The 12,293-nt window shown below is 31.7% G+C and overlaps 1 protein-coding gene across 3 annotated transcripts in view; it reads left to right on the top strand.

Moving 5' to 3' along the window:
* The window catches only part of URI1 (URI1 prefoldin like chaperone), a 66,812-nt gene that overhangs the window by 18,807 nt on the left and 35,712 nt on the right, over nt 1-12,293 (top strand). For 2 of the 3 annotated variants that reach the window (XM_081274606.1, XM_081274608.1), the window contains exon 2: nt 7,620-7,654. The exons of the other annotated variant lie outside the window; for it this stretch is intronic. In XM_081274606.1, coding sequence (XP_081130732.1) covers nt 7,620-7,654 — 35 coding nt within the window. The remainder of the gene's footprint in view (nt 1-7,619; nt 7,655-12,293) is intronic. 3 annotated transcript variants of the gene reach the window in all.

Here is a 12,293-nt window from a genome sequence, read left to right as displayed (position 1 = left end):
TTGACATATAATACTATCTTTTTCTTTTTTTGTATATATTTTAGGACCAGCTTTTCTGTATTTACAAAATAACCTGCTGGGGTTTTGCTTGGAGTACTTTGAATCTAAAGATCAATTTGGGGAGAACTACTGACATGTTTACAATATCAAGTTTTTTAGTCCATGAATATGGGACAAATTTAGGATTGTAATAATTTCCTAGTCAGTTGATCTTTTTTTTTTTTTAAACCATTTTAATGCTTTTTGTCTCTTATGACACTTGCCTTCAAATCTCTGTTGTGTTGGATACTAGTGTGCACCAACTTATTTTTTTTCTTTCTTTTTCTCATGATCTATTATTAGTTTTTCTCATTTAAATTCAATTTATTTGTGTTCAAAGTGTATCTCTTATAAATACTATGTAGTTGTGGTTTTAGTGTACAGTCAACATCTTTTCCTTTTATTAGTCAATTATGGATAATAATCAATTTTTTCACTTTTCTATTTGACATTTTGTTTTAAAAATCATAGTAAAATATATATAACAAAATCGAACCATTTAACAATCTAAATGTAAGCTCAGTGACATTAATTATATTCATATTGTTGATCAGTCATAATCGCCATCCATCTCCAGGTCTTCTTTTTGTCTTGCAGAACTAAACCTCAGTATTAAATTAATGACTCCTTTTTCCCTCCACTATTCCTTGGCAACCCCAATTCTACTTTTTCTGTCTGTATGAATTTTATTAGCCTAGGTACTCATGTTAGTAGAAAAGTGGTATCTCGTTGTGATTCTATTTCACTTTTTAAATGTTCTTCCTGTTTTTATTTTTATTTTTTTTTCGATTTATTTTGCCGGCCTTTGGATTAATCAGACAACCCTTATTGTTATTTCTTCTTGTTAATTTATTTGTTTGTTCTGTACTTTATATATACTTTGATAAATGTGCTATGTGTTTATTCTAATTTTTTTATTATTATTTTTTAACTAGGGAAGACTCTGGGCTTTAATTTGGATATTTTCTATTGACCTACCAACAAGGTAAAAGATTGTGATTTGCGCCGTATTTAATCTCCTTTTAACAACATTTATTAAAATGTTTTTAGATACTTCAGTTGTAGAATCTTTTATTTTGATTTTCAGTAGAATTTGCTTTCTTTTCATGTATTTCATCATTTCCTGTGTTTTCTTGAAAATATGAATCACGGTTATTTTAATGTCCTAGTTTAACTCTGGTATCTAGATTGCATGTGTATCGTTCTGTTTTCTATTAGTTTTTTTCTTTATTCCTTTTGATATTTAGTCTTATGATCCTTAGCATCTTGGAATCCTGGTGAGTTTTTATTAAATGCTGGGACTGATATATGCTTCTGAAGATGCTATCTTCCTTGCCTTCTGCTAGGTAGAGAGAGCATGAGCTCCTCACCTTAATCCCAGCAGCCACTGAATGGAGTAAAGACCGAGCGGTTGTTTCACTCAGAGATCTGCTACTCTTGGCTGCTCAAGGGCTTTCTTCTAAGAACCTATATTTGTTCACCAAGGACACCTTCTCTGGCAGACTTTTGAACTCCTTATTTTTGCTTCATCCTAAGCTCTGCTTTTCAGTTTTTTAGTTTAGCTTTTTATCCTTTGTAGCTTTAAATCCTTTGACATTAAATTCTGAAACCAACTGTATGGTTAAGACCACTCATACCTCTTACTTTGTTTCTATAGCTTTGTCAGACTATCCAAGGTTCTGCTTGTTTCTGTCTCCTAGATGTTGTTGCTTAGGGTCCAATGTAATCTTAGCTTCTTACCTGTGCCCACAGTTGTCCAAGAAAAAAAGCATTCTCAGATTATTAGCTTAATTCTCCATTTCTCCTCTCTGAATCTTTAGCTTCTTTTATCCTTGTTCCTTTGACAATTTTTTAAAATATTTATTTTTTAGTTGTAGTTGGACAGAATACCTTTATTTGATTGTATGTGGTGCTAAGGATCAAACCCAGGGCCCCGCGCTTGTGGCAAGCGCGCTACCACTGAGCCACAACGCCAGCCCTTGACAATTCTTAACTGCCTTTGTGTTAGCTTTTCGTTGCTGTGACAACACCTGAGAAAAGCAGTGGTAGAGGAGGAAAGCTTTATTTTGTATCCACTCTTTCAAAGGTTTTAGTTTATGTTGGTTAACTCCATTGCTTTGGATCTGAGGTGAGGCAGAACATCCTTATGGAAGAGTATGGTGAAGGAAAGCTTCTCAGTTCATGGCAGCCCCCAGCAACCAGGTATAGTTTCCGAGGGTACAATTCCAGTGACCTATCTCCTCCAACTATATCCAGTGTGCCTACAATTCCACAGCCCAGGCTGTCCTTGAACTTGGGATGCTCTTTTTCACTTTCCTGGTAACTGGAATTATATACTACCACATGTGGCTGTTAGTTTTTGGTTTCTTTATTTTAGTATAGTCTTACAATGTGGCTCTTAGTTTTTGGTTTCATTTTACTTAGTCTTAAATGAAAATTTGCTGTTTTAAGTAGTCAAAATGGTATTTTAAAGAGTGGTTTAATTTTACTTTTTTGTTACTAGTTAAGATACCCGCCTCCATTTTTCTATTTGTGTTTACTCTTTAATGAATTACTTGTTTTCTTTGAATGTTCCACAGGTATATTTTTGTCCTAATCTGTGTGAGAAGCTTAAAATTTTCTTAGTGTTTGTTAATTGTAAACCATAGAAATGCTTAGAAGGAAGTACTGAAAGAAAAGTTAGGAAGAACCGGTGCATCTGTTTCAGATGGTTTGTTAGTTTGTGTGCATTATTTTATACACTGAGAAAAACATTTCCTCAGACTCGTGGCTTTGTGAGTATAGATCTATCCTTCTTTAAAGGGACCATGTGCTTATATGTTAGGTGAATATTGTTGAATAAAGTAGACATGGCCTCTACCTCATAGAGCTTTTAATCAGTACAGTTAGAAGTTCCTGATACCTAATTTAAATAATCCCAGACTTTTGAGTTATCTAACACAGAATGTAATTGTTACTCATCTCAAACATTTCTAGTAGGAGAAAACTGTATGTAATTAGGACACTTGGGATTAGTAGTAATAAATACTCAAAAAAAAAAAAAAAAAAACAAACCCTAATTTGTAGGTAAAATCTACAAAGGAATGAAATGTACAGTACCAAAACACTTTAGGCATAGTCCAATATTTGTATAGACCAGGTCAGAATACTGAGAATGCTTTAGGTGAGGAGAAAATGGGCTAAAACAAAAATCAGGATTAAAATGATCATTTTGATTTTATCCTGGCTAAATTTTAAAATAGCATTTAAGTGCTTAAAGATGTGGCCTCATGTAATTGGTCTTAGTTTTTGGTAGCAGTTTTGTTTTCCAGTATATTTAGAATGTATTTTTTTTTAACATTGAAATGGTTTTCTTGAAACTATAGTCTAGTAAGAGAAGCAAATCATATAAATTTAGACAGCTTTGATGAGTACATTTTCCAAATTGTTATATTATACATTAACCCATATAGGAAGAATTTGAAATTGCAGTAAAGTAAGGAAAGTTTTAGAAGTGAAGTGAAATGTTTTTTGAGAAAAATATCAAAAATCAAGAAACATACTTACCTTTTTTGACTTTCTCCTTCAGTCTAGTTTTTATGTGGCACTGTATTTAACTTGGAAAACTCATAGGTTGATGCCCCCTTGTGGTCTCTTACCAAAATAAATAGTACAAATATAAGTGCTAGAGTTCTTATTGCATGTTAAATCATTCATTCATTCCTTTATAAAATAATTTTGAAAAAGCAATTTATGGGGAAAAACAGTAAAAAATTATTATTTCTGTTGTCTCTATAATGTATCGATCTTACAATTTATCAAATATAATCCTTATTTATTTTAGTTGTAGTTGGACACAATTTATCAAATATAATTTTTATTTATTTATTTAAATTGTAGTTGGACACAATATTTTTATTTATTTATTTTTATGCGGTGCTGAGGATCAAAGAGTGCTCTACTGCTGAGCCAGAACCCCAGCCCTTTATCAAATATCATTTTAACCCTTTGTAACAATATACTAGCTGGACCCTGATGTACAGAAAAATAGGTTGTTTGGGTAGATTGTTCATCATGGTCATTATGGGCATCTAACTCCCTTAATTTATTACAAATTGTTAAAACTGTAATTATATGTCAGAGTGATTATGAGGTTAGCTTATTACTTCCCAGCTCTCCGCCTCCAAACATATATATTCACATATTCCCCCTCCCTTCCTCCCTTCCTCCCCTTGGGCACACATGGTATTTGTATATTTACTTATTTGGTTGAAAGGCCAGAAGAAATAAGGATTTCTACTAGTGAATTGGTGACTTTAAGCTTATTGGCTTTTACTGACATTATTGACAGTGTCGTCTTTATATTTGAGTGTTAGTTATATAAGGAGGAAGTGGAGGAGAAACAGCAGCAGCAATCAGTGGTTTAAGAAAGATTATAGATGTAAACAACTGCCTTTCTTTTACTCAGTAAGTTTTGTCAGGGTTGGAAACAGTCCAATACAAAGGGGTATGGGCTTTGAGATTTTAAAGATCTGATTTTAAAACTGATTTTCATCTCCTACCAGTTTTTGGACAGTTGTATAATATTGGATAAACTACTTTATCTCTGAATACAGGTTTCTTCTCTTTAGAAAGAGGTTAAACCTAACTCATTGAAATGTTTGCAGCTTGATATTTATCATTTGAAGTCTTGGGATATACCATCGTTCTTCTAAATCTTAAAAGGACACTTTGGAGATGTAAAGAAAATATACCATATAATTTTGTAGCTACTTTATTGTTGATAAGTACTTCCAATGATAGTTTGTATTTTAAAAAGTGGTAAATCGGGCCATAGTTTTGTTTCTTTATCATGGATACTTATTGCTGTAGTACTATATAAGTACATATTTTATTTACAAATTCTTGACTTACAATCATTATATTGAAGAATTTCCTAGGTCAATTATTTTAATAGTATAAGCCTATTAATCAAATTATTTTTTATAAAAATGATGCAGAAACTTTTTTTAAAAAAAGAATAATATTTGAAAATTTTTATAGAATTATCTTTAAAACAAAACTAGTATTGTTCCTTTATAGCTATCTTTGTTTTGTGGAAGTAAACTGAGCAATGAAATGTTTTTTGTTTTTTTGCTTTGTTTTTCAACAGTTGTTGATAGAACCAGAATCACTATCTTGTGGTCACTTCATTTAATAATTAAAAGAGTTACTCTGAATTCTCTGTCAGAAGAAGCAAGATATATTGGAATTTACTTCACAGATAAATAAACAAGGTGTTTTGTTTTGGTTTTAAACCCAGGTACATTCAACTTTGAATCATATAATTTTTCCTAAAATTTTCTTTGGCAGGTTAAAATCATCTCAGAATATAAGTGCAACTGTAGAGTTTAAATACTTTTTGAAAATTGGTAGACCATAAATTGTATAAAAATATAATAGTAGACACACCATCAGAAGGTTATTAATTTATTTTCATATCTGTCTTTTTTTGTTCCCCTTCTTTCTAATTTCTAAAATATAACATCTGTGGTCTGCATTAATGCAGTGTCTCTGATGTTAAAGACATCTAATAAATACTTTAAAGACAACCAATAAATACTTTAAATATAAAGCAATATTTTGATATTGAAAGTTTCTCTTGTAAACTAATGAAATGGATTTTTGTTGGTCTACCCTTGAGTATCTGTTCCTAGGGAGACTATTTTAGGAAAGAAAAGGGATCAGGGGAGTAGAGGAAAGGATGGCTAGAACAAAGTGGAAAATAGACTGTGTGTGTGGGGAGTGATGGCAAGAATACATGCCATCCTACCAGAGACTTGTTTTTAAACATAAAAAGCATATGTGCCAAATTTACATATTTACTAATTAAAAAGGCTTCCTGGAAACATTAAGTAGACTATCTTCTATAACCTTTAACACCGTCACTAATGGATATAGCCTAGAAAATTTCATCGAAGGTCCTTTAAATAATGTAAATGATTATGAATATGTAACTAGTTAATATGCAGCTATGAAAGGATTATCATGTAGAGGTTAATGAACATTCTGCTCTTATGGTTTGCAGGGCTTTTCTTTTTGTGCTTTTGGCTCACTTCATGCTTGGAAACACATGCATTGGTATTGGAAAACATCCTGACTGTTTTGGGTCTCATCTTTTAATGGGGCTTTTAAATAGGAACTTTATAAAATGAATTTCTTAAAGATTTTTTTCTTTTTTTAATTTACATTTAATTCTGTTTGTCTATTTTATAATTACTGCCAAATCAGAAACAGTGAAATAGATTGATGTAGTTTTAGCTTGGCTTTTCCAGATGTAAAGTCAGTACTCTATTATATAGTACCACTGTTATTAAGTGTTGCTATGTGATTGATACTTACTAAGAGATCTTCATTCTAAAATGGACTTTTTATGCTGAGTTAATGTGTAGTATGGTTGGGTATCTGATTACAGCATGTATTTTGGTACAGGATTACTGCCTTAGTATTTAAAATGTACCAAAGAAGGACATTTATTTCAGGAATTAAATGTTATAATAGAGGAATTTAGTGACAAGTAAAAAAAAAAATCTTGTGATTTTTGGATGCAACATTTAACATAGCCAATATTGGAATTTAGAACTAAACTAGAGCAGTGGGTTGCAAACCAAATCATAACTGCTGTCTTTTTCACATGACCTTAGCATTTTGGCTTTTATTCCTTAGTTTCTCTGTCTCTAAAATGGTGCTGTGGTATGCTAGATTACTATTTAAAATTTTTATTAATGGGTGATTTAAAATTAGGTGATTATCAATCTGTAAAAATAATATTAATTTTAAAAGTGTGATTCAAAAATAGTGCTATTTTAAAATTTATATTTTTCCTATCCTCATTAGGGTTTTTGTTTTTGAGCATTTTGAGAATCTGTTACAATATCTCAAAGGAAAAAAATAACATTTGTTCTTAATTCCATGGTTTTAGTATTATAAACCTAGTTTAAACTGGCTGTGAAGTGCTTAAAATTTTATCATAATTCACTGGGGAAGAATGAGCTGTTCAGAGCAACTCTTTATCCCAAGTATTTCTTCTTGAAATGTAGTAGAAAAATATCACTGAACTCATTTTTAATGCATCAGAATAAAAATTACAGGTGAAAACATTTAGAGATATACTGACAAAATAAAATATTTTCACTACTGTCATTTTTTTCTTTTTTCTTTTTTTTTTACTGATGAAATGTGGATGTTACATTGGTTTCTAGTTATTTATAACATTTGCGTATTCTACAAAATATGTAACAGTGAAAACAGGTCTGTAGATTGTACAAAATACTAGTTATCTTATATCATATGTCACCTAATAGTTATGAAGCGAGTTTTGTACCAAAGTATGAATTGGAAAGCTGTAATTTGTTCTGCAGTTATCAGCCTGCATTAGAGGGTTATGATAAAGTGAACTGCTTAAAAACTAACATTCACATCTCTGTGCATTTGACAAATAAAAATGTATGCTGAAATACTATTAAATCTGTAAAGCTACTGTTCTAGTTTTCTGATAGACTATTTTGTTACTCTTTGCATAGCTCTTTTTTTTCATGAATAGTTATCTGTTTTTATGACAGGTGGTCACTAACTGCCAAGAGAAAATCCAGCATTGGTGAGTGAAAGATGGTTTTATTATATTTCTGAAATACTGTTGGGGTCACCTACTTGTATTTAAAAAATGTGCATACTGGTTTTGTGTGTCTGTGAGATCAGTAATTGAATTCTTCTAGTTATCTCCATTTTGAGTAGCTTTGATATTAATTTGTATATTTTTTATCCTTTTCTGAATTACATATTCCCTGATTTCTTGAAATTGTTACATTTGTGTTTCTCCATTTTAAAAAATGTTAGAATAATATTAATATCATGAAGTATAAACTTAGTCATATTTGAACGTAACTGGTCACAGAGAGCTCTGAGTATTTTCTGTATTGCTAGTAGAAAAATAATTGGGATCAGTTGTTTTAAAATAATGATGGAAATATGGCACAGATAAATTTTTTGAAAGTTTGAAAATCGAATTTTCTATATTTCAGAACTTGTTTTATGGACTGCACTTTTTTAGAGAGAAAGAAAGCATATCTATTAATGTGTTAATGTATAGTTAACAGGACAATGTTTGGTAAATAACATATTTCCTTTTTCTTCTGAGGAAAATGCTCAATTTAATAGTGAATAAAATCTTATATTTTGAGTTGTCATGAGATATAGCTGTTGATCTTACAGATATCAAATTACAATATATCCATGCTGTGTTTACGAAGATTTTACTGAGAGAACAACAGGAGCTGTCTTGATTATTGTCTGCAGGGTTATTGCAAAATCATGGTAACTGCCCCTTTAGTAGTGAGATTAAACCTTCGGTTATACACCATCAAGCATATAATATTTTAAATTTATTTTAAGAGGCTTTTTCTTCATGCCTGAGAGATCTCCAAGGAAATAATTTATAGTTAGTGTATATCAAATGTTTTTTGGTATAAATGCACATGGTCTGCAAGCAGTGGATAAGAGTAAAAATCAGTGCAATCTGTACACATCATCTTATTAAATTTTGACTATTGGCTTGCAGAAAATAATCTAAAACTAATGATATCCACTTTATAAATAAAAATTCAGGACTTCATTAATTTTCAATAAATGCAGCATTGTAGTTGCATCCATGGTGGTGTAAGTCTGTCAACATTTCCATAAATGGACTATTCATTTTTCATTATACATTCAGTTCAGGTTAAAATGTGAAATGCAAGTCCTTGGCCAAAGAATGCTTTTCTCTTGAAAATTTGGCTAAAGCTATTCATTTTAAAAATAATTCTCAAGGGACATTTTATTAATGTGAACTTCTGTCAGTTTTGGCAAGGGGTTAGGAAATTAGAAAAGGATCTATTAGAACAGATACTAGCTTACATAAATATGTAAGTAATAACCTGCTTCTGGTTGTTTTTTGTAAAATCCTTCCCTATTAAGAGAGTTCTTTAAGAATAAAATGCACATGTTTTATCGTATAATCCACAGTTCCTCCTCCTTGTGTTTGGCACAAAATAGGCACTTAATGAGTGCTTGGATAAATGAAGATGAAATATATAGTTTTTTTTACCTACCATTTTAGTTTAAAAATGGTTTTAGCAGTACACAATCCTGGTGAACAGTGACAGGTAAGAAGTAAGAGCAGGTTCATGTGACCCTATCTCACATTCTGAAGCCTTCCATATTTCCCTAAACACATCTTAATATCATATCTTATCTGTACACTAACAATTAAAATTATTATTATTATTTTTTTTCAATTTACATTTGCTTCTTCCTTTAATTACTTCTGATATGGCTTATGGAATAGACTTTCTGTTTACTTTATATTTATTCATGTACAGATGGATCATGTACATATTCTATCAATATTGATAGAATCTAAATGACCAGTGAACTCATCAATTTATTATGTTCAAAAATTAAAACCAAAGTGTTTCCATTCTTTTGAGAGCCAGGAAATTGTTATTTGGGAGCATTGTGGGATTCTTCTGATATATTTACATTGTTTTAATTCCTCAAACACTAATTGAGTTCCTTCCCCATTTCAGTATTGTGCTATTTGGAGTTGAAAGAATCTGCCATGGAGGGATTTATAGTCAGGTGCTAAACAGAGAAATCACAATAATTTTGTGCTACTTGCAGAGATATGAAGCAAATACAGAGGGAGTTGAGAGGCTAGAGCCATTCCTAAGCATGTCTCACATACTATTTTTAAAAGCATGTTATTTTTAATTCTTCTTTGACTCTTGGTGTTAGCCCAGTCTGAAATACAATTGTGTAGCTAAGCTTGCTTTTTTTATGGATATATATCAATATAACAAGGGAGAGCAAAAATATATGAAATAAAAAATTCATTCTTTTGCTAGTGGTGTATATGCTTGTTTGTACAATTTTAAAGGATTATTTTATTTAAGGGACAAGTAATGTATAATCTAGGCTTCAGAAATAATTTTGATTTTTTTTTAAAACATATAATAGGAAGTAAAAGTATTTATAGAAAAGTATGAGTGAAAATGGTCTAGGACCACAGGACCTGCCCAGAAAAATCTCTTCCATAAAATTAAATCAAATTCTAAAATGGTGGTGAACCAAGAAATTTATAGTATTTGTTTATTTGATAATAACAGATTAAAAGGAAGTTTTTGAGCTTAACAGATGAGAATTTGGGCTGGGGATATGGCTCAAGCGGTAGCGCGCTCACCTGGCATGCGTGCGGCCCGGGTTCGATCCTCAGCACCACATACCAACAAAGATGTTGTGTCCGCCGAGAACTAAAAAAAAATAAATATTAAAAATTCTCTCTCTCTCTCTGTCTGTCTCTCACTCTCTCTTAAAAAAAAAAAAAAAACAGATGAGAATTTGTTCAACACTATTTTAGAGCTAATACTTAATACTGGTTCTTATAAAATTTTTTCCCCTTAACTCAGATAAGGTATAGTAAAATCTAAACACATTTTCTCATTAAAATGTGAGTGTGTATCCCATTGTTTGTTCACTAGTGGTTGATTATTCTGTTTGTGGATTATTTTAAATTTTTAATTCTTTCTCAAAGAACATGGGATTTCAAGTCAATGGGAACTGAACATATGTAAGAAGAAACCATGTATCATTTGTACCCTTTTATATATCTTAAATTTTGAAAGAAATGTATTGCCTAATTAAAATTTTTTTGCTTAAATCTTAATATATAGTCATTTTTAATGTCTTAAAGATATATGCTACATTTGAATTCTCTCATTTATTAACTTTGTAACCTTGGGCATTTATACCAAGTGTTTTATTTTCCTTGTAAAATGATGATGCCATGTAACTCACAGGGTTGTAGTGAACATCAAATGAGGTGTGATGTCTAGAAACTACCCAGCCTGGCATTCAAGTATTATTATTATTAAATTTTTTTTTTTTTAGTTATACACAATATCTTTATTTTGTTTATTTACTTTTATGTGGTGCTGAGGATTGAACTCAGTGCCTGACATGTGTGAGGCAAGCACTCTGCCACTGAGCCACAACCCCAGCCCTCAGGTATTATTAATAACACATACATAAACAAAAATGCATATGTTTTGTAAATATTCATGAATATTTTATATTTATGCTTGTTACTTTTTTGTCATGGTATGGAATTGACTTTCTGAGCATTATTGTTACAACATTATATGAATATTTTTAAGTAACTTTTTGTTATGAAAAATTTCAAACAAAAGGTGACAGAGTGATTCTCAACTTCAATAACTGTCAACTCATGTTTTTTTTCTGGACTTTCATTTAACATCCTGTCCTATCTATCATCCACTTCCAGTTATTTTGAAATGAATCTAATTAGTATTCTGTTTGGAAATACTTTAGCTTTATATTTAAGAGATAAAAATGACTGGGCTGGGATTGTAGCTCAGTGGTAGAGCACTTGCCTGGCATGTATGAGGTGCTGGGTTGATTCTCAGTACCGCATATAAATAAATAAAGATCCATCAACAAATAAAAAAAACATTAAAAAATTTAAAAAAATTATTGTATATTAATTGTAAGAGTTAAGCAAATTTTTAAAAATTAGGCAATACTTTTGTATTTCAAAATTTAAGCTTCCACAGGAGGCCTACACTCTGCAGCTCTGCTGCTACCATGTCTCTAGTGATTCCTGAGAAGTTCCAGCACAGTTTGCCAGTACGCAACATAAACATTGATGGGCAGAGGGAAATAGCCTTTGCCATCACTGTCATTAAGGGTGTGGAACGAAGATATGCTCATGTGGTGTTGAGGAAAACAGACACTGACCTCACCAAGAGGCTGGAGAATTCATTGTTGGTGAGGTTGAACGTGTGATCACCATTATGTATAATCCATGACAGTACAAAATCCTAGACTGGTTCTTGAACAGACAGAAGGTTGTAAAGAATGGAAAATTCAACCAGGTTCTGGCCAATGGTCTCGATAGTAAGCCCCAGGAGGACTTGGAGCAACTGAGGAAGATTAGGACCCATAGGGGGCTGTGCCAATTTTGGGACTTTGTATCCAAGGCCAGCAAACTAACACAACTGGTCACATGGCCAACACCGTAGGTTGTGTCCAAGAAGAAGTGAGTCTATAGGCCTTTTCTGTTAATAAATAATTATATACCTTTAAAAAGGGGGGGGGGTGCTGGGGTTGTGGCTCAGTGGTAGAGAACTTCCTAGCACGTGTGAGGCACTGGGTTCGATCCTCAGCACCACATAAAAATAAAC

The sequence above is a fragment of the Spermophilus citellus genome, assembly GCF_964194105.1.
Source record: "Spermophilus citellus genome assembly, chromosome: 18".
Classification (NCBI taxonomy): Eukaryota; Metazoa; Chordata; class Mammalia; order Rodentia; family Sciuridae; genus Spermophilus; species Spermophilus citellus.
The sequence above is the reverse complement of the archived record's forward strand: the minus strand, read 5'-3'. Positions and strand labels throughout refer to the sequence as shown.